The sequence below is a fragment of the Saccopteryx leptura genome, chromosome 2 (assembly GCF_036850995.1).
Source record: "Saccopteryx leptura isolate mSacLep1 chromosome 2, mSacLep1_pri_phased_curated, whole genome shotgun sequence".
In the NCBI taxonomy this organism is placed as follows: Eukaryota; Metazoa; Chordata; class Mammalia; order Chiroptera; family Emballonuridae; genus Saccopteryx; species Saccopteryx leptura.
In genome coordinates, this window is record NC_089504.1 from 157,814,816 (window position 1) to 157,838,510 (window position 23,695).

The 23,695-nt window shown below is 43.1% G+C and overlaps 1 protein-coding gene and 2 pseudogenes across 3 annotated transcripts in view; all 3 read right to left on the reverse strand.

Annotated features, from left to right (window-relative positions):
• Window positions 1-14,130, reverse strand: part of N4BP2L1 (NEDD4 binding protein 2 like 1) — a 31,944-nt gene extending 17,814 nt beyond the window's left edge. Inside the window, exon 1 of one of the 3 annotated variants that reach the window (XM_066369110.1) lies at window positions 13,486-14,122. In XM_066369110.1, coding sequence (XP_066225207.1) covers window positions 13,486-13,649 — 164 coding nt within the window. In that variant the 5' untranslated portion in view covers window positions 13,650-14,122. Of the gene's footprint in view, window positions 1-13,485 lie in introns of all 3 variants that reach the window. The other 2 variants (XM_066369111.1, XM_066369112.1) reach the window with 2 other exon arrangements.
• LOC136391632 (uncharacterized) overlaps window positions 1-23,695 on the reverse strand; it is a 41,946-nt pseudogene that overhangs the window by 12,991 nt on the left and 5,260 nt on the right.
• On the reverse strand, window positions 4,933-5,044 carry LOC136396024 (small nucleolar RNA SNORA16B/SNORA16A family; annotated as a pseudogene).

Below are 23,695 nucleotides of genomic sequence, written 5' to 3' on the forward strand. Positions count from 1 at the left end.
GACATTTGGGCTCAAGCCAGCGACCATGGGACCATATTGATGACCCCACACTCAAGCTGAATGAGCCTGCGTTCAGGCTGGTGACCACAAGGTTTCAAACCTGGGTCCTCAGCATCCCAGGTTTACACTCTATCCACTGCACAACCACCAGTGAGGCATTGCTTTTTTTCTTTTGCATCATAGAGAAGAATTTTGAGAAAAACATTAAATAATATAAAAGCAAAAGAAATGCTATAAGAAACAGCTGTATTCCCATCATCTGAAGCTGATAATTGTTGACATTTTTTCATATTTGTTGTGTTGGTTTAAAATTCAACCAACCCCACCTTAAGTCTGGCAACCCCAAACACCTTTACTATCTTTCTCTGTTCCTCTTTCACAGCACTTGTCACCTCCTGAAATAACATATAATTTCCTTATATTTTCCATCCCTACCTCTAGCATATAAAGCCCCTGAGGGCAGGATCTTTGTCTATTTTGTCCACTGGTGGTTCCAACGTACTTAGAACACTAACTAGAACACAACAAGCATTCAATAAATTAATAAATGAAGAAAAATTATATTTTTAGATCATGTATGTTGGTATACATACTTAGTCCATTACTTTTAACTGCTATGCTGTGCTCCATTATCAGCATAATAATATACATAGCTAAGATATATTAAATGCTTATTGTGATCTAAGCATTGTTCTGGCTTTACGCTTCTCATACAATGTTCAAACAGACCTGTGATATAAGTACTGTTAGTAATCCCTAGGTACAAATGAGAAATTAAGACCAGTGAGTGGATACAAAATCAACTTACAGGAATCAGTTGCATTTCTACACACTAACAACAAAATATCTGAAAAAAATAAAGAAACCAATCCCATTTATAACTGTATCAAAAACAATAAAATGCTTAGGAATAAATTTAACCAAGGAGGTAAAAAATCTGTACACTAAAAACTACACGTCTTTGGTGAAAGAGATTTGAAGAGAGACACAAGCAAATGGAAAGATATCTCATGTTCATGGATCAGAAGAATTAATCTTGTTAAGATGTCCCTACCACCCAAAGCCATCTATAGATTCAATGCATTCTCATCAAAATTCCAAGGCATTTTTCACAGAAATAGAACAAATAATGGTAAAATTTATATGAAACTACAAAAGACCCCAAACAGACAAAGCAAAATTGAAAAAGAAGAACAAAGGCTGGAGGCATCATACTTCCTGATTTCAGACTATACTATAAGTCTATAGCAATCAAAACAGTATGATACTAGCATAAAAAAAGACACATAGATCAATCAAACAGAACTGTAAGCCCTCAATATAAGGTGACAGGCAAATCAAAAGCACTCAGTAGAAAAAGTATAGTGTCTTTAATAATAATGGTGTTCTGAAAACTGAATAACCACATACAGAACAAAAATGGACCCCTCTCTTACACCACTCACAAAAATTAACTTGAAATAGATGAAAGACATAAATATAAGACCTGAAACCATAAAACTCCTCAAAGAAAGTGTAGGGAAAAGCAAATTGACATTGGTCTTGGCAATATTATTTTGATATGACACCAAAAGCATACACAACAAAAGCAAAAGTTAACAAGCAGGACCACATCAAACTAAAAGTCTTCTGCACAGCAGAAGAAACATCAACAAAATGAAAAAACAACCTACTAAACGGGAGAAAATTTTTTTAAATCATATATATGGCTAATATTCAAATGTATAAAGAACTCACACAAATCAATAGCAAAAATAAACAAATAACAATCTGATTTAAAAATGGGAAAAGGGTCTGAATAGATGTTATTCTTTTTCTTTTTTCTTCTTTTCCAAGTTGAGAGGAAAGGAGATAGAGAGACAGACTCTGGTATGCACCCAGACTGGGATTCACCTGGTAACTCCTGTCTGGGGCTGATGCTCTGCCCATCTGGGACCTTGCTCGCAATTGAGCTATTTTTAGCACCTGAGGTGGAGGCTCCACAGAACCATCCTCAGTGCCTGGGGCCAATGCACTCAAACTAATCGAGCCATGGCTGCAGGAGGTGAAGAGGGAGAGAAAGAGAGAAGGGGAAAAGGGAGGGATGGAGAAGCAGATGGTCACTCCTTCTGTGTGCCCAGACCAGGAATCGAACCAGGGACTTCCACATACCAGGCCAACACTCTACCACTGAGCCAACCAGCCAGGATAAGATTTTTCCAAAGAAGACATACAAGAGAGACATACAATGCTCAGCATCATCAGGGAAACGCAAATCACAACAATCACCTAAAACTTGTTAGAATGACTATCATCAAAAGAAAGAGATAAGTGTTGGCCAGAGTGTGGAGAAAAGGGAACACTTACACACTTTCAGTGGGAATGTAAATTGGTGCAGGCACTGTGGAAAACAGGATGAAGTTTTCTCAAAAATTTACGACTATAACTACCATATGATCCAGCAATTCCACTCCTGGGTATTTTCCCAGAGAAAATGAAAACAAGATCTAGAAGAGATATCTGCACTCCCTTGTTCACTGCAGCATTATTCACAATAGCTAAGATATGGAAACAACCTGAGTTCCATCAAAAGATGAATGGAAAAAGCTAAGATGTGGTACATATATATGATGGAATATTATTCAGCCATGAGAAAGAGAAAAATCCTGCCATTTGCAACAACATGGATGAACCTTGAGGGCATTATGCTAAGTGAGAAAAATCAGTCAGAGAAAGACAAATACTGTATGATCGCACATGTGGAATCTAAAAAAAAGTCCAACTCATAGTAACAGAGCAGAGTGGCAGTTACCAGGGGCTGGGGGGTGAGGGAAATAAGGAGATGTTGATCAAAGGGTATAAACTTCTAGTGTAAGATGAATACCTAATGTACAGCATGGTGATTATAGTTAATACTATAATACACTTGGAAGTTTTTTGTGTTTTTTTTTTTGTTTTTTTAATTTTTATTTATTTATTTATTTATTTTTTACAGAGACAGAGAGTGAGTCAGAGAGAGGGATAGACAGGGACAGACAGGAATGGAGAGAGATGAGAAGCATCAATCATTAGTTTTTCATTGCATGTTGCAACACCTTAGTTGTTCATTGATTGCTTTCTCATATGTGCCTTAACCGCGGGCCTTCAGCAGACCGAGTAACCCCTTGCTTGAACCAGCGACCTTGGGTCCAAGCTGGTGAGCTTTTGCTCAAACCAGATGAGTCTGCACTCAAGCTGGCGACCTCGGGGTTTCGAACCTGGGTCCTTCTGCATCCCAGTCCGACGCTCCATCCACTGCGCCACCTCCTGGTCAGGCAATACACTTGGAAGTTTTAAAGACTATAGATCTTAAGTGCTCTTACCACACACACACACAAAATGGTAATTATATGACACAGGAGGTATTAACTAAGCTATGGTGGTAAACATTTTGCAATGTATAGGTATATCAAATCAATACATGCATGACCAGGTGGTGGCACAGTGGATAGAGCATCAGACTGGGACAAAGGTTAAAAACTCGGAGGTCGCTGGCTTGAGCAAGGGATCACTTGGTCTGCTGTAGACCCCCAGTCAAGGCACATATGAGAAAGCAATCAATGAACTAAAATGCCACAACGAAGAATTGATGCTTCTCATCTCTCTCCCTTCCTGTCTGTTCCTATCTGTTCCTCTCTCTGTCTCTTTCACTTTCTCTGTCACCAAAAAACCCCCCAAAAAACAAAAAAAAACACACCAAAAACCCAACACATTGTACACCTTGAGCTTACACAAGATCATATGTCTTTACATCTCAACAAAGCAGGATGGAGGGAGAGACCAGTGAGTGGTACAGCTGGATTATAACCTTGGTTCCTGGCCCCAGCACTATAAGCTAAAACTACACTTGAGTGCTATAAAATAAGGAAACCACACTTATTTATCCTTTCCTCTAGTACAATTTAGGTTGTTTGCAAATTTTCCTATCATGAACAAGTTCCAGTGAACATCACTGTGACTCATCTCCTTGGGCAAATGTGGAACATTTCTTGAGGGTACATATAGCTCAAGAGGACTAGCTATGGAAACCTTTTTCATTTGTTTTTGAAAGAACAGAGTAGAGAAAATGCTGTTTAAAATGTCCTGCAGGAATTTTTTCCCCTGGTAGAATATATGTTCCATGAAGGTGGAGACTTCTGTCTCTTTTGGTCACTGATCTATTCCACGCATCTGAATATCAGGCATGTAGGAGATAGTAAATATTTGGTCAGTGTATGAATGGTTCTTGAATGTTAGGCTCTGAAGCCTTAATGATGCGAACACTTTTTATAGGGCCCCAAACCATGTGAAGAAAATTTCTACTTACTCATCCTTATACTTTGATAATTTTATCCAAACCTTGGATTTACCCCCAAAGGGGACTGCCTGTGAGAAAGGATTCTTCTTGTATCCCAACACTTCCTCTGAATATTATTAGATTTCCCCTTGAGGACTTTAAATTGTAAGGTAGGAAACAATTTCCATGACCCAACAGCCTGAGGGGCAAGGAGAGACAGCGCTGTATATAACTTGGGACTGTCTCCCCTGCAGCGTGGTGTGGTCTGACCTTCTTGGTGCCAACCACCACGCCAAGACTTGATGCCTTGCAGGGATGACCTCAACTATCTCCAGCCCCATGGATACCCAGCCCCAGGGTATACGGGGATTCCAAGGAAGAGTTCCTAGTCTGTTCTACTGTTCACTCTTGCTCTTACCCTTCATGCCTTTAAATTAGACCTGTTTATCAGATCCAAACCCAGACACCTAGATGGCCTTTGTGGGAGCTCTGTGTAGCAGAAATTCCTTTCAGAGACTTATATGTGAACAGTACCCTTCCACTGACTCTAGCAATGGTACATGTTTGTGTTCTATTGGTCACTTCAGCCATGCTCAGAATAGAGGAGTCTGAAGCATACCTACTTCAGTACTGGTTTTTTAGCTGTTTCCCCAAAATGTCATAAGTTAATTATAGACAAGAGAACAGTGGCTATACAAGAAAACTGTCACTCTGGGTTCCTTTTTGACCACTGCTTAAATGGGAGCTGTATCTTTCATTCTAGTATTTAAATCCCTTTTCAGTATCGCTGTTGGGTGAAGGAAGGGCCTGTTACACATCTTCATGTATGAAGCAGGAGTGATTTTGTTGTTCCCTGACCTGAAGAGAACTTTGGAATGAGAGGCTCCATTCCTTCTTCTTCCTCCCTTGTCTATTCCATGGCCCATTCCTTTTTTATTTTAATTTTTTTTTTTACATTTCTCGTTTTGGATTTTTTCTTTAATCAAGACCCATGAGCTGGCAAATCTTTTTTTTTTTTTTTAAGATTTTGTTTATTGATTTTTAGAGAAAGAGATGAGAAGCAGGGAGCATCAACTCATAGCAGTGGCTTCCTATATGTGCCTTGACCAGGCAAGCACAGGGTTTTGAACCAGCGACCTCAGTGTTCCAGGTTGACTCTTTATCCACTGAATCACCACAGATCAGAGAGCTAGAAAATCTTATAAAGCTTTTGGCATTAACAAATCCATCAACTATTAAGAGATTTAGGCCAACTATATGCCAGGCCTTCCCCTATAGAGACTGACCAGAATAAAGTTCCACATCTCATGAAGCTTACCTTCTAGTAAAAGAACTAGACAGTAAACAGCTAAGTAAGTTTACATCAGGGAGTACTAATCAAGGAAGAAAAGAAAGTCAAAGCACAGGACATGAGTGCTGGCAGTGCTGTGGTCGACGTGGAGGGAGCCCCTCAGAGCCTTTGCTCCATCCTTGCCTGAAAGAGAGCATTGAAATATCCTAGCTTTACAATCTGAACTTCAATTGGACTCTCAAATAACTGTGAAAAGGGAACATGGGTGTTTGCCCGTGAACATCCTGTGAGGTAAGACCATCAAGCATATTATGAAATCCTGAGTCTCAGAATCTATAAAAGTATAAAATAAAAACAATTCTATCTTAGGGCTATTGTAAAGATCCAAGCAGGTATACAGCTGATCCTCAGTAAACAAAGACTTTTCTTTCTCCATTCCTGCCCTTCCCCCAGACTCCCATCAAGATAAAAACAGCCAGCCTTCCCTCAAGCCATACACATGATGCAACAGAGACCCTTGTGAAGGAACACTTAAGACACTAGACAAGCTTTTCTTTATTATATTACATGAATGCTTATTAAAAATCTAAATCTCATCTCCTCCCACTGCTGCCAATGACAGCACATGAATGAAGAAATTAATTCCCTGGTGACTTAATATATTGGCAATAGTGAAAAATAATAAAATGTGGCTTCCTTATGCTGACAGTTGAAATCCAAGTAAACCACGCCCTCTTCCTAGGGCCTATAAGCACGTTTCATCATACAACAGATGACAATCCACCTCTCCACTTGACCGCTCACTTCCACTCGCCTTTCTCTTTGCTGTGTAAGATAGAGCTCTGGACTGGAAATCCGGAGAATACACCTCCATGACTTGATCAACACGCTTAACATGTCAGAGTTTACAGCCTCGGGCTTAGATTAGATGAACTCTAAGGGATCTTCCTGTCCATCCCCTGAGATTTTCCTATAAAAACATTCTTCCTATTTCACCTCTTCCTCTATTTCTACTGCTTCTCTAATCACAAGTCAGTCCTGCAGCATTATATTGCCCAATGCAGTGGCTCCTGGACTATGGTGCTGGTGAGTCCTAGAGTTGGGCAGCCTTTCCAGTCACTGCTTGTGCTCCTACTCTCTGGTGAACATATATAGCACGGACAGTCTTCATTTGTCCCAGTCTCCAGAGAGAGGCACTGCAAGGACTTTCAGCAGTGGGGGGGCAGAGATTTAGGACCTACTTTAGGAAAATCATTAAAAATTTAAATGTTTCTCCAAGTAGACCTAAATGACTATGCATCTGAGATGTCACCCACCTGATACTCTCATTTCATACACACAGACTTGAAATGCTGTGCACTATTTTGACTTTGCTTTCATTTATGAGAGCCTTGGTCTCATCAGCAAAACCTTCATGGCCCAGGCCTGCTAGCTAGGAGCACTGCCGAGCGTAACAGCCTAACAATTCCCTGCTTAGCTAACCCAACTGTTCTTTTCTTCTCACCGCTCCCACATCCCACTGTTTATAAAGTGTACCTTTGTCCCCATCTCTTGTCTTCGCACCACATCAGGAAAGCATCTTTTCACTTCCTTGAAAAGCTCTAGTGCCAAGAAATAAAGAGATAGTTCTCTTCATGGAAAATTCCACGTTATCCAGGCATATGCACAAGAAAATAAGGCAGGTGTCAGCAAGCCTCTTCTGAGCCTAAGGGAGTCCATGTCAGAAACCACTGTGATGGTGGCGAAAAGAACAAAAGCATTACGAAGGATGCAGAGTGTACTAGGGCATCGACCCCAAACTTTACTCCAAAGGATATGTAAAGATTCAAAAAACTGCCAGGGAACTGAGATCAAGTTGACAACTTTTAATTTTTCAAATAAGGCCATTTAAAAAAAAGAAAAGACTATCCTTTACTACTGCCATTTCAATTTATTTCATTTCAAAAGGACAATACCATGCAATGGAGTATTATTCAGTCATAAAAAGTAATATGATTCTGACACACGCCACAACCTGGATGAACCTTGCAAACATTAAGCTAAGTGAAATTAGCCAGACACAGAAGAATAAATCCTGTGTGATTATACTTACATGAGACAACTAGAGCAGTCAAATATTTAGACACAGAAAGTAGATCAAAGGTTAATGGGGCAGAAGGGCGTGGGGAGAGCAGGGGATTATTGCTTAATTGGTACAAAGTTTGAGTTTCGGTGATAAGAAAATTTTTGAAATATAGGGTGGTAATGGTGCCCAACATCATGTAATTAATGCCATTAAACTGTACACTTAGAAATGCTTTTAAAAAACCCAAAGGGTGATTGGTTTTTTTTTACAGAGAGAGAGTCAGAGAGAGGGATAGATAGGGACAGACAGGAACAGAGAGAGATGAGAAGCATCAATCATCAGTTTTTTTTTTTTTTTTCATTTTTCCAAAGCTGGAATCGGGAAGGCAGTCAGACAGACTCCCGCATGCGCCCGACCAGGATCCACCCGGCATGCCCACCGGGGGGGCGATGTCCTGCCCCTCTGGGGCTTCGCTCTGTTGCATCCAGAGCCATTCTAGCGCCTGAGGCAGAGGCCACAGAGCCATCCCCAGTGCCCGGGCCATCTTTGCTCCAATGGAGCCTCGGCTGCAGGAGGGGAAGAGAGAGACAGAGAGGAAGGAGAGGGGGAGGGGTGGAGAAGCAGAAGGGCGCTTCTCCTGTGTGCCCTACACAGGGAATCGAACCCGGGACTCCCGTACGCCAGGCCGACGCTCTACTGCTGAGCCAACCAGCCAGGGCAATCATCAGTTTTTTCGTTGCGACACCTTAGTTGTTCATTGATTGCTTTCTCATATGTGCCTTGACCATGGGGCTACAGCAGACCGAGTAACCCCTTGCTCGAGCCAGCAACCTTGGGTCCAAGCTGGTGAGCTTTTGCTCAAACCAGATGAACCCACGCTCAAACTGGCAACCTCGGGGTCTTGAACCTGGGTCCTCGGCATCCCAGTCCGACGCTCTATCTACTGCACCACCGCCTGATCAGGCCAAAGGGTGATATTTTTGCACACACACTCATAGCACAGAAGTAGACAGATTGTCCATAGATGCTTTGCTGAGGCAGGAGGAATGGGTACCTGCCGATCCTGATGACTTTGTCAGCTCAGCTGTGGAAACAGTTCTGGATCATCTGCTGACGAAGGGGTCTTGGAATTAGAATCCTATTCTATCAAGTCTGTACTCCTTTGTCCAGCTTTTAATGTTCTCTATGATCTGGCCCTGGGTTCACCTAACCACATGTTCACTCATATGGTCCATGCATGCTGGTCCAGCCACTCTCCTCACTGGCTTGGGGGACACCAACTCTTTCCCATCTCCATCTCTGTAGTCATGGTGCCAGTCCTTCTCTGTTGCACCACAGTCTCCTCATCTTCCAGGCCAACTCAAGAAACACCTCTATATGGAAGAGACCACTTTTTCTAATTATCTGTTTTCCTTATTATTCTCACTGATTGCCCTGGCCTTGAACACCAACAGCACATGGATGGTCTCTCCATTAGATGTCATTTACCTACAGCTGTGTGCTGATTATTGCTCCCTATCTCTTAGTCTCTTAGTATAGGCTCCTTCTCTTACTCTTTGATATCTACCTTACTAAGTAGCTGCTAATAGTCGTACAAGTACTCAGGGAATACTATTATTGTTGGTTAGTGAGTAATAATTAACAATAGTTGGTATTCATAAAGCCCACGCATTCTACAGTGGTTTCCAGGTAAGGTCATAGGACCTGTTTACAACAGTAGCCTCAATCCCCACAATAAACTTATTAATAGGACATTAGCTCCATTTTAATGAAAAAGAACCTTAAGGTGTTGAAGAATCAAGTGATCCAGGTTAGTTCTTATGTTAACTAATAAAAATAAATAATATTTAATAATTAACATAAAATTAATAACAGTATTTAAAGTCAATCTCTTTGTAGATTAAAAAAGTTTCCTAGTATATGTCCAATTGAGAATGACCTAGGAAAAAAGCCTTTTTTTTATAGCAAATGACATTTATTTTGTTATTTAGTAAATGCTTTGTCCACAACCTAGGTCTAGCCCACCAAGTTATTGAACAAACCTACTTTCAACTGTAAAAAGTTATATTCACCTTTAAAAAGTTAAAGTGATACATATTTCTTGTAGACACATGATAAAATAAGTCAACAGGGAAAGTCCATAATCCCACTATCTAAAGTTAACAACTATCAACAGATGTCTACCTTTCACACAACTGTCTATAAAGATATGTACACTCCTTTCTTTGACCAAAAAACTGGATTTGGCCCTGGCCGGTTGGCTCAAAGTGGTAGAGCATCAGCCTGGTGTCTGGATGTCCTGGGTTTGATTCCCGGTCAGGGCACACAGGAGAAGCGCCCGTCTACTTCTCCACCCCTCTTGCTCACGCTTCTCTCTCTTTCTCTCTCCTCCCTTCCTGCAGCCAAAGCTCGATTAGAACAAGTTGGCCACAAGTGCTGAGGATGGCTCCATAGACTCTGCCTGAGGTACTAAAAAATGGCTCTGGTTGCAACGAAGCAAGAGCCCCAGATGGGCGGAGCATCGCCCCCTAGTGGACTTGCCAGGTGGATCTTGGTCGGGGCACAGGCGGGAGTCTGTCTCTGCCTCCCCTCCTCTCATTAAAATAAAAAAGAAAATTGGGTTTGTGTGTGTGTGTATACATAGATAGATGATAGATAGATAGCTTTGTTACAGGCTTTTAAAATTAATGGGGGTGTGATATTTACATGTCACATTAATGGGAGTATATATACCAATGTTCCCATTAATGACTGCATGACTTATAAGTCAATCCGGTATTTTTTATGTTTCCATTGGATCACATTTTTTTTTCTATTACATAAAAACATTCTGTGATGAACATTCCTCTGTCTTCATCTGCTTTTCCAATTGTTACTTTCAGATGAATTCCTGGAAGTGGTACTTACAGGTCAATGAAATGTTTTCTATTTTTGAAATGTTTTTTAGATGAAATAGAGGTGATAGAACAGACTTAGGGGGCATGCTAATTTTTATTACTTTGATGTACTTAAAAATTTTTTAAACCATATAAAATTCTATTTTTTAATGTTGCCAAATAATTTAAATAGATGGCTTCCACATTCTGGTCCTTTCTAACTATGAAGAAAAAAAATAGGTGAAAAGAATAGAAATCCAACACCAATTTGGAAGACAAGACATATCCTAATTTCAAAAGCATTTTTATTATTTCTTTAATCAAATGAAAATTAAAATTTAACCAGAATAAAAGACCTGCATTTTTATTTTTCTGATTAAAAAAATACACATTCATTATAGAAAATATAAAAAATACATAAAATAAAGAAAATATGAATTTCCCAGAATCTAATTATACATAAGATAGCCTCACAGTTTGACCATTTTCTATATGTTTATTTTATTTTTTTAACAATTTGGCATTTCTTCTCTCCGCCACCGACCTCCCAGGGAAGGAGCAGCCTGTGTGACACACAGGCCACACGGCTTCATCTTCACTGCATGCTTCCATTCTGACTGAGCTATGGCTACTTCCTTGCTTACTTCCCAGATTTCAGTATAGAGATGCACAACCCACCCCAAAGCCGTGCCAAGGCCCCTCTGCTCCCAGAACTGCCAGTATGCAGCCTAATAGGAGACCTCATGAAACAGCCTCCGTCTTCCCTGCAGGGCCAATCTCCTCCCCAGTAACACCTTGAACATTTACCTCAGCTGATCAACACCTTACACAGTAACTAATCCCCCTTAGAACATATACGGTCTAGCACTTTAAGATTTGACAAGTTCTTTCACACACACGTAATCTTCACAAGAGCTCTCTGAAGTAGGCAGAGCAGCTATCCCCACCTAACAGGAAAGAAAACTCAGGTGTAGAGGAGTAAAGATCATAGCCAGTGAGTGATAAAGCTTAGATTTGAAGCCATAAATGGACTCCAAGGTCAAAGCTCTTCACCTAGCAATTATTAACAAACCATTTCTAAATCTGACAACTAGAATTAAGAGCCAGAGGAATCTTTAATCACCTAATCTAATCCTTTCTTAATATTCACATATAAGGAAAATAAGTCCCAGAGAAGGTAGGTTCCTGACAAACAGGATGTAAGGCACAATCTTCAGCCCTCCCAAGCCAGTGCTCCGGCCAATTGTCCCTAGGGAGATGCTCTTTAACAAGCTGGTCTAGCTCACCCAGCGTTTTCTGTTTAGCCAGACATTATCCAGCAAATAAAATACTAGAAGTATAGAATGACAGAGTCAGAAGGGACTTTAAAGACCACTGAGGTCAAGTCCCTCACTTTACAGATAAGGAGGGTAAGGTCCAAAACTGACAGCTTCTGATGGTCAAGTAAGTCTGTGCACCTCCACTCATCATATGACTTCCCTTCTGAGCAGTAATAAACAATGTGGGCAAGACACATTTACTTCCTTTGACACTCAGTGTGTGACAGGCCACAGATCAGGAAAGCCAAAATGAAACTAAACAGGATTTGACTACATAAGTTACTTCACTGTTAACAGATGCCCCCTACCCCCCATGGCTGTATCATAAATTAACCTCCTTCTATTGGGTTCTAAGCAGACTCCCCCACTCTGTACCCTCCACCTCCTCACCCAGTCAGAGAAACCAAAAATTAGGGGGTCAGGGAATGTGCAGATACTCCAATACGTTCGGCCTTTGTACAGTGCATTTTCGCCAATGAAATAAAAGTTGGGTTTGCATCTCATTTACATAATCAGACAACTTTCTTTGACTTGTTTGCTTTTCTGATGTTCCAAAAGCCTTTTGGAAGTCACCCATCCCTTTAATCTGTGAAATGTAGCAATATTGTTTTGCTAAAGGCTTCTGCTCCAAAAATCAGCTGGGAATTGACTAAAAGTGGCAACACATCTCCAAGGGCCATCATAGTTCCCTGACACCCAAAAGACCCAGACCCTGAATGTACACTCCCTGATTCTTCATTAGCCTCATCTCTCTAAGGAAATGGAAAACTCTCTGAGAACAAGGGAACACTTTTTCCACTGAAAAATGACCACGCCAGATAATGTGCTTAGCAGAGTAACCATATGGCCCCTACCTTGAAGAAACTTACACAAAGATCAACAGAACCAACCATGTGCAAAACCCAGCAGTCAGAGGTGTAAACAGGATGTCCCAGAGCCTAGAAGGCAAGCATCTACTGGTGGGTGGAGTGCCAGCGCTGTAACAGATCTGAGTCCTAAAAGGCTAGTGGAATCCCGGGGCAGAGGGGAAGGCAGGCAGGCCAGGAAAGCAGCAGCGTCAGCACAGGCCAGGAAGAAAAGCGGTGAACGGTGCTGAAATCTCACGTGCAAGGCAGGCAGGTGGTGGTTGAGACTGGCCTGGTGGGCCTAGAAGGGGGTCAGCCCAGCAACCAAACCACGTAGTCTGAGCTGACCTGGACCTTGGGCTGCCTACGCAATTCGCAGGTGAACTCGTTCGGACGACCACCGCGTGGCGCTGTCACCGGGGTCCGCGGGCTGCAGCAGGCCCCTCTCCGCGCACCTGAGCGCCTCCGCAGCTGCCTGACCCACTGGGTTCCCAGCCCGCGGCCCTCCCCGCCCGGGCTCGTCCCGCGTCTCCGCGCCCAGGTGAAGACGCCTGTTGACGTGGTGGCGGTAGCGGTGGCGGGGACTGCGCGCCGGCGGGCCGCCTGCGCCTTTCTCTGCAGTCACCCCCGGCTCTGCCTGACCACGAAGCCTGCGGGCCTCTCGCCCTCGGCCCGCTGCCTGGCACCGCTCCGCGGCGGGCAGGGCCGTGCCACCCGGGGCCGGTGCGGGGACGCAGCGCCGCAGCCACGCGCGGCCCGGGCTCCCCACAGGCGGGCTCGTGCCGGGGGCATTACCTGGCCAGCGTGGTTTTCCCCGAGCCCGGGAGGCCTCGCAGGAGGTAGAGCTGTTTCCTAAAGCTGTGGCGGCGCGGGAGTGACCCGCGCGGGGGTGGCGGGGCCGGCGGCCGAGGCTGCTGGAGGCTCAGCCTCCCAAAGGATTCGAGAAAACTCTCCTCCATGAGCTGGGGGCTGCGGTGACGGCCCGGGGTCCCCGTCCTGAAGCCCCGGCCCCGGCCAAAGCTGTTGTTTTTCTGGCGCTCCGGCCATGTGATAGATGGAGGGGGCGGCGCTCGCAGCCCAGCCCCTCCTCCGCGCGCCCGCCGAGCGGCGCTGCGGGGGAGGGGTCCCCACCTGGAAGCAGGGGGCACCCAGAGACTGACGGCCGGGAAACGCGGGCCAAGCTCCCCGACTCTGTGCACCCCTGCAGATATCTCAGCGCCCTGCTCCGCATGGGAGGGCTGCCAGCACACTGGGACATCGCTTGGCCGCCCCACCCCCGACAGCGTGGATTTTGAAAGTGAAGTAATTTTAGTTGACAACTAAAGAACGCGGGCAGCGTTTTGAATAGGAACAGTAAAGGCATTGTCTCCTCTAGCCGTGAGCACCGGTGCCTGGCGGCGTCCCAAAGGCTAACACCACTCCCAGGCCTGTATCGTTTCTTTTTTTCTTTTTTTATCCTTCTTTATCAGCCTGCCAAAAATATTCTTAGAAAGTTTTGTTGCCTCTACATGACTTTAAATATCTTATTTCTCGGAAAAAGCACCCATTATAACTCTGATTGATTTGTGCCCAGTAGCCTAAACGAGGTCTCCTGAGAAAGAAGAGCCACCACTCGGATCCAAGTTCTGCTGTTCCAGAAGAGACCTGGCTTCTCTGGGACCCATTGCCTCCAGGAAAGGAGCAGTCTATGGAAACCATTTATAGAGAAGTATCCAGAATTAAGTTCTAATTCCAGAAACTGTTGAAAACCAGTTGGTTGGTCACTATAGCCCTCCACAGTATTACACACTCAAAGCTGACAGAGCGATCCTGTCTTCCGAACCAAATTTCAATATGCATGGAGTGAAAGAGATACTCTTAAAAAATGAACACCATCCTGGAAAAATCTAGGATATATGGTGGCTTTGGCTGTAATTACTGTAAATACATTTTATTGCTGGCAGCTAAGGTATGAAACTTTTGAAAAGGAATTGTGAAGAAAAGCAATTTCCTTCTAAAACAAAAATCCAGAGTTTTCACAGTAAGCTCTGGAAGGGATTGCCCAAGTAGGAAGAACTCTGTACTGAGAATTTCACCTTCCTCTTGGGATTTCCCTGGGGGAGGTAGGTGTCCCCATGAAAATCCCTTCCCAGCATGTGATTCTTATTAGCACTGCTGAGAAACACTGGAATTTAAAAAGCTTCTCTAAATATTAGGGGAAAACCATAAGGAATAGAATATACTACATGAATCATAAAAACAGTGAAGCTTATAATGTATGTATCCTTATCACATTTCTTACCAGAGTGCTTTTGTCCAACCTCATATACTACCTTTTCATTCTACACCTTTACTGTCTACTACAGGAGCCACTAGCCACTTCATTTCAAGTGGCTATTGATCACTTGAAATGTGGTTAGCGCAAATCGAGATTAAAATATACACTAAATCTTGAAAGTTCAGTATGGGAAAAAAAATACTATAAAATAGCTCAATTTTTACACTGATTACATGTTAAAATTATAATATATTGGCTGTATTGGGTTGATATTAAAACTAATTTTTTTTTTTTTTTGCTTTTTTAATGTGACTACTAGAAAAGTTTAAATTATGTACATGACTGGCATATTTCTATGAGTTGCCATGCACTTGTTTTCTCTGTGGATGGTCTCAGGTAGGCACATGCTGTTGGGGCAAGAGACTGGCACTCTCACTCTGGTGGTGCTGGGGCGGGTGGAGCAGATGCCTGGAAGCATGTGCTGCTCAGAAGAGAGGTCTGAGCAGGAGACAGCTTTGAGAATCCTTGCCCTATGAGAAAGGATGGAGAATGGAGCAGACAGCTAAAGAGGGGATCTGCAGACACCCTTTAAGGGCTGTGCCTTTGACGTGGATCTGCTGAAAGAGATCAGCACAGCAGACAGAACTCTTAAGACAGAGAGATGCATGGAGGCCAGAGCCGGAGAATTTCAAGGAGAAAATGGTTGGCAGTCCCTGGAAGTGAACACAGATACTTTTCCTTTGTCTCAACTCCTATAGTTAACTAGTCAACAAGCTTGGTTTCCCCCTTTTTATTCCTCAAAATCAGACAGTTGAAAGTTATCTGTTTATGTATGTTTCCTCCCATTAATTAGATTGTAAGATCTAACACAGCACCGGATATTGAGAAGGTGCTCAAAAATTGTATGTGGACCTGAGCTACTTTCTCAATAGATCATTTTGAGCTTGGGATTATTTTAAGACAACAGAAATAGTGTTAATGCCAGTTAAGGAATAAGGTAAGCAGAGTCAGTGACCATCACGGACAGATCTGAGACCGAGCTTGCTAGTGCTGTGTTTAGATCCTACCTGCTCCCAGCCAGATGGCAGCCCACACACAGGTGGGCTCCCCACTTCAGAGCTTCCCTGTGATAACACTCCTGGCACCCTCAGTTCATCTGACCAAACTTCTCAGCTCTAAGGGTTGGGTCCATTTCTCCAGTACAGGATGAACAGAACAATCTGACTTTGCTAAACTAGAAACCATTACCACGATGGACATAAAATAATCACATGATGGACGTAAAGAAAATAATCACATGTCATTTTTGGCAAATGAAGGAACAGTCAAATGTTCCTCTAATTGCTACTGTTCAACAATAAGTGGAGGCCCTGGCCGGTTGGCCCAGCGGTAGAGCGTCGGCCTAGCGTGCAGAGGACCCGGGTTCGATTCCCGGCCAGGGCACACAGGAGAAGAGCCCATTTGCTTCTCCACCCCTCCGCCGCACTTTCCTCTCTGTCTCTCTCTTCCCCTCCCGCAGCCAAGGCTCCATTGGAGCAAAGATGGCCTGGGCGCTGGCGATGGTTCTGTGGCCTCTGCCTCAGGCGCTGGAGTGGCTCCAGTCGCAACATGGCGACGCCCAGGATGGGCAGAGCATCGCCCCCTGGTGGGCAGAGCTTCGCCCCTGGTGGGCGTGCCGGGTGGATCCCGGTCGGGCGCATGCGGGAGTCGGTCTGACTGTCTCTCCCTGTTTCCAGCTTCAGAAAAATGAAAAAAAACAACAACAAAAAAAAAAACAGTAAGTGGAAAAATAAGGAGGTAGATACAGGAGGGAGCTAATGGAAACCCTGGGGTTCGGAGTGCCTTGTAACCAGCCCCCAGTTCCTCCCACAGGGAGGCCAAAATGAAGCCAGGAGGAGCTTCCATAGCTGTCAAACCCAAAATCCTGTAACATAGCAGCCATTTTAAATATACAGGAATTCTCTCTGATCCTCTGTTCCTTCTTCCCCTGCAAAAACTTTCTGATATTTTTTACTCAAAAATTTAAATTAGGAAAAGCATGTAAATTAGTCTTATAAACATATATTCACCTTGTTACATGTATGTGTGATATGAAGTGAGCGGGCACGGAGAAGTCACTTTGGCCTGTGTAGCTTCCTGCATGGGTGCCCCTGGCTGCTCTGGCACCCCAGCTTGCACCTTCTACCACAGTCTGCACAGTCTGGCCAGACTGAGGTAGGACCGTCCTGTTCTCTACCCCAACACTGGTCCCTCCTGGCTCTTCCCTCATGCTCATCCTTCCCCGAGAAGCCAAACAGAGTCACAGGAAGCAGGAAGGGGTGAGAAGAAGGGGACCAGGGAAGAGAAGTCCACTGACCAGATAGGAGAAACACTCGACTGGGATGAGCCCACCAATGCACAAATGTCCCCTGGACGAGCCTGATTTGCTCGTCTGCCACACACTGCCTCTCTCTGCCACACTCCATCGCTCCCTCTTCTTGGTGTCACACAGCTCCTTCACAGTGAGGTCCATGTCACCGATAATCTGCCACTGTGCACAGAGGCACTTGAGTATAGCTTCAACGAGGAAGCCTGGGGAGGAGGAGTAGCTCCAACCCACTTTTCTTGTTTGTTTGTTTTTTTACAGGGACAGAGAGAGAGAGAGAGAGGGATAGACAGGGACAGACAGACAGGAACAGAGAGAGATGAGAAGCATCAATCATCAGTTTTTCCTTGCAACACCTTAGTTCATTGATTGCTTTCTCTTATGTGCCTTGACCATGGGCCTTCAGCAGACCGAGTAACACCTTGCTCGAGCTTTGCTCAAACCAGAGGAGCCTGCACTCAAGCTGACGACCTCGGGGTCTCGAACCTGGGTCCTCCGCATCCCAGTCCAACGCTCTATCCACTGCGCCACCGCCTGGTCAGGCTCCAACCCACTTTTCTAAAACTTTATTCTGGAGATGAAGGCAAGGTAATCAAGGCAGGGGCTGGAGAAAGGTGGGGCATCTGGAACCAGAGCACAAGCCAGAGTGGACAGTCAGCTGGTATACATCTGTGCAGCATAAAACTGGCCACTAGCCATGTCATTCTCACTGTTAGATATTTATAAAACTACCCTGGGTTACAGCCATGCTGGTGTGGGTTCTAATGTATTAATTACAAATCCACACATGTCAATGGTCCCTAAAAAACAGGGGTTTGCCAGATGCCAGAGTCTCCTCCACAGCTGTCTGTTCTTTGACCCTAATCCTGGTCAACCCTTCCCAGAAATCATTCCCCTATCCTCAAGCCTAGGGCAAGTCCAGTTTCACAGGGGCGCCAGGAGCCTGCAGAGAACAGGACCCTTGGGAGGTTCAACCAAACACAGAAGACTCTGGTCTCCATCTGGAAGAGACCTCCAGTCCAGTAGAAAGGGAAAGTAAAATGATACAAAATGAACGTAAGTAAAACATTGAGTTATTTTAAACAAAGCACTCAATTTCCAGTAAAGATGGCAGATGGAACACAAATATTTCACTTTCACTCCCAGTTGAAACCCCACTAAACTGTAAAGGGTTTTTTTGTGTGTAGGGAGTGGGTATAGTTATGATTTTTAAACACATACTATAAGAAAAAAGGATCACAGCAACAAAAATTTTAAAACTGGAGAGCAAAGACCCAGTGTTAATTTGGGGAAGAAAAGTATACTAAGTTATAGAAAGCCAATAAGCAGTATAATTTGCCCTGTATAATTATCCCATAAAATTTCAGGAACTAGAAGATATGGGCTGAAAGTGGGATTCTAAACAGGAAGATCAGGTTTAAAGTCTGAGTAAGAAACAAAATGGGCAGCTGCCCTTCAGGGAAACCTAGAGGGTTACTCCCTGGAGAAGGTAAAACAGGGTGGAGAGGAGGAATATGGGGTATGTGGTGGTAGGGGGGAGGGGAGGATAAGATGATTGGGGCTCCCTCTCTGAAAACAGACTTACATTTATCAGATATGAATTCTCATATTTGAACTAAACTGAAACATAATTTTAAAAAGAAGCCTGTTGTGCCTGACCTGTGGTGGCGCAGTGGGATAAAGCGTGGACCTGGGACGCTGTTCGATAGATACCCTGGGCTTGCCTGGTCAAGGCACATATGGGAGTTGATGCTTCCTGCTCCTCCTCTTTCTCTCTCTCTCTCTCTCCTCTCTGAAAATTGAATAAATAAAATCTTTTTAAAAAATTAAATAAAATAAAAAGGAGCCTGTTGTATAGTGCAGGTCCCACAATCCCTAACCAGAATCCTCGAAGTCAGATGTGTTTCAGAATTCAGAAAGTGTTTGTCTGTTTTGTTTGTATAACCTTAAACTCTGAGTGCGATTCTGGGACCACCACCATCAGTAATTAAACATTAGTATTTCTGCAGTGAAATCTAAGCATAGTCATAGTGGGATAAATAAAATTAACCTGCCTATTGGGTCAAGTTTTGCTACCAACTTAGTTTTAATGACAGACATTTAAGAAATGATACAAAACAAAATCAACTTTTGAGTTTCAGAGCTTTTTGGATTTCAGAAATCTGGAAATGGAATCATGGCTCCATACTTGGATATAGCACCTACTCCTCTATCCTGATGCAAATTTTAAAATAAGATACTCAAGTTTTCTGTGCCTTTTCTTCTATAAAACAAATTAGAGCATGGCAAACATTTTCAAAATTAGATAATAAAACGTTCCAGTTGTTGCCTCTTCTGTTGAGTATTCGAGAATGGTTAGACAAATTACCCAAACCAGTTTTGCCATCCAGTGAGTTTATCGCAGGAAGTAATTCCCTGGGCGCTGAGCACTTTTTTGATTAGGATCTTCAACAGCAAACAAAACAAAACAAAATGGTAACCGAGTTTGTTGTCAGTTTCCCTATTCATTCCACTCTGCTGGTATCTCAAGCTTCATAGTATGCCCACCATCCCAATACCATGCTTGGTCTTACCTCTTTCAAGAGCCTATGGCCCTGATGTTGCCCAGCCTCCTGTCTTTAAATCAAAATCTGTTTAAGTCCCATTCCCTGAGGGTCAAGTGTTTACATTATAAACTCAATAGTCAATACACTAATTAATGCAAATACATTAACAAGTTTATTGAGTCAATGAACTTGCTCTCCAGGATAACACAATTTCTGTTTTGCCAGGGGTGTTTCAAAAGCAATGCTTGAACTCAAGGAGGTTTTAGGGGAAGGGAATTAACCATTACAAAGAAGCTATTATTTCTCAGGCACTATGCCAGGGGTCGGGAACCTATGGCTCTTGAGCCAGATGTGGCTCTTTTGATGGCTGCATCTGCAGACAAATCTTTAAGAAAAAAATAATAACGTTAAAAATATAAAACATTCTCATGTATTACAATCCATTCATTTCCTACCGCTCATGTTCATGGTTGCGAATGGCTGGAGCCAATCATAGCTGTCCTCTGGGACACCACCAAATTTTTATTGGATAATGCATTACGTACACGGGTCGTTGTAAGGCTCTCACTAAGTTACATTTTAAAATATGTGGCGTTCATGGCTCTCTCAGCCAAAAAGGTTCCCGACCCCTGCACTATGCTAAGTACTTTGCACAAGTTATTTCATTTAATCCTCATTTGATATCCCCATGATAGTTGGTATGTATTATAAACCTATTTTTTACAGTTAAAGAAATTGAAGCTCTGAGACAGTAATTTAAGGTCACAATCAGTCATCAGTAGCTTCAAGATTGGAGCACAGTCTCTTTCCAATACTCCATGCCACCTCCTTGAAGGAGTGAAGGTTTTGAAATAGACAAGGACTTGTGGCTCCCAGAGCCAACCAAGGTCTCCTGTTATTTCCCTCTTTCTAAATTCCTATTTACCTCTCGAGGCCCACTGACCAAGTACATTATGCCAACACAAAACAGAAAGGCCTGCTTTCATTATAATTGTAAAAAAAAATCTGCACATAGCACAACACATAAATTTCCTCAACAAGACAAGGTTAATAATATGGGATGACAGCTCCGTGAAGAGAAGACCAGGTTCACAGAGAGCAGTTAAGCATGAATGTGGAAAATTGACATAAAAATCATAAGCAGGGTCCAGAGAGTGTCCTTGACACAAAATATCCAAATTTGGCAGATAAGGAAAGACTTCTGAATGGCCCACAGGTTGCTCTCCTGGGGTCACACTGGGGAAGGGAAAGCATCCCTTCCTAACTGGGGTCCTAACACAAACCCTATGAGGGCAAGAATGTGTGTGTAGAACAGTGTCTGAACTTGATCAGTCTGTGTTGACTGCATGAATGCCTTTCTTCACCTCCTGTCTCGGCAGTTTCTCAGCCTCTCTTCTTGCCCCACTCTTTTATCCCCCATTTTTATTTTTATTTATTTATTTATTTATTTAAAAAAAAAATTTTTTTCCCCCTGAAGTTGGAAGCTGGGGAAGCAGTCAGACAGACTCCCGCATGCGCCCCACCGGGATCCACCCAGCACGCCCACCAGGGGGCAATGCTCTGCCCATCTGGGGCATCGCTCTGTTGCAACCAGAGCCATTCTAGTGCCTGAGGCAGAGGCCATGGAGCCATCCTCAGCGCCTGGGCCAACTTTTGCTCCAATGGAGCCTTAGCTGTGGGAGGGGAAGAGAGAGACAGAGAGGAAGGAGAGGGGAGGGGTGGAGAAGCAGATGGGCGCTTCTCCTGTGTGCCCTGGCTGGGAATCGAACCTGGGACTCCTGCACGCCAGGCTGACGTTCGACCACTGAGCCAACCAGCCAGGGCTATCCCCCATTTGTAGTGGTCCCTCCAAATCTCTACATACTTCCCTCAAATCTTTATTCCTTGTCCTTTTTCTTTAGTCAGAACCAGGTTTAAAACAAAAGAAAATATTTTTACTGGGTATATGTGTATTTCTAGTTCAGAAAAGGAAACATAGGCAACTCTTAGAAATGAGGTAAAATGAAGAGAGAAAAACATATGGTAAATGCACTGCATTCAATTCTTATCAAATGCAGACACATACACACTGAAATCATAGAAGCTGTGCTTATTTCATAATTTACACATTGGAAAAAAGTACAGTGGGTTTATTTTCATGTTAGTTGATGTCAAGTTTAAAATATAAGGAAGCTAAGAGAAGACAATAATAACAGAGAACAAGTAAAAATAGATAAATAAATAAAATACAACATAAGTTTGTCTACATGGTCTACCTCTTTCCCCACCCTTCCCAGCCTGTCCTCCTCCAGTCACTTGAAAAATGAACAGCCTGTCAGAGTAGTCATGCCTCTCACTATGGACTAACAGAGCACCAATAATGAGGTGCTTCTAAATCAAGTAAACAGGAACCTAACTAGTGATTGTATCTCTCTCATATCAGGATAAACAGTGGGCTGGATGGGAGAAAAGGACTCCTCTAAATGAGCGCCTTGTTCACCCAGTGGGCCCTTACACCAGCCAACACCACACAAAGTTAGGGAATTGCCGGTGAACATAACTTTCTCCCTGGGACTAATTGAAAGAAATGTGCATATATCATCCACCCACCCACATATAGTCTTTGTCTAACTTCATATAAGGGGTGTGGCCCTTCATGTTACATTTGATAAAGAAGTTTTCTGCAATTTTTTTGTTTTTTAAAAAAACCAGTTAGAGAAATTCCTCTTTAAAAGTGATAAAAATATACCTTTACTGACGTCTTCTATTGCAGATAGTTCCTCTTCAGTGTCTTCCAGTCGAGGGAAACCACAGTCATCAGGCAACAAAGATTCTGTGAAGAAAAAAAAAGGGAATATTATCTCTATAGTCAATCAGATTTTTACCCTAAATGTGAAGGTATGCAAACATGATATCTAGACCAACAAAATGGTAAAAGCCTATTTTGTGATACTTTAGCTAAAGCTAGAGTTTGTCTCAGACCTCTACCCTCTATTAGTAAGCACTATCCAGACTCAATGAAAATGCTTATGTGAATATATGATATATTTAAAACAATGTATGTCATAGTTCATGTTCTCATTAAATATTACTATAAATTATAACTGTAACTAACAATATATTTAAAAGAACTGGTATTGTCACAGGACATAAAATTTAGGTAGTCATGCGTGGCCTGTGGTGGCACACTGGATAAATCTTCAACCTGCAATGCTGAGGTCGCTGGTTCAAAACCCTGGGCTTGCCTGATCAAGGTACACATGAGAAGCAATTATTTTAAGTTGATGCTTCCTGCTCCTTCCCCACCTCTCTCTCTCCATCCTCTCTCTAAAATCAGTAAATTAAAAATATATATATATATATTCCTCCTTTCCTATGACATGTATAAAACATTGCAACTATAGCAAAGTTAGTCTTGTAAATTGGTTCTTCCACATAAGAGTTTCTGGGGGGATCCTCAAAAATAATTAAGATGCTCATAAACAAGTCCAAACACTGATATATGCATATCAGCCACACCAACCCACATATTTTTTCTATACTCACATATCTCTAGCAACATGGATAGTTTGATTTCTTCAGGTCTGTACACTGCTCTACTATATAATCCCACTGTGTGCGCAGAGGTCCTCACACTCCATTTGTTTAAGTTCCCTGCCTACTAATAAGGCCACTGGCCACAGAGAGACCAGTGCTTAGCTTGCCCAACCTAGCCACACAAATCATTTTATAGCCTCCACTAGTTTCCTCCTCTCCTTTTTAAAGAACATGCCTTTTTTTTTTTTTTTCCTACAGAGACAGAGTCAAGAGAGAGGGATAGATAGGGACAGACAGGAACAGAGAGAGATGAGAAGCATC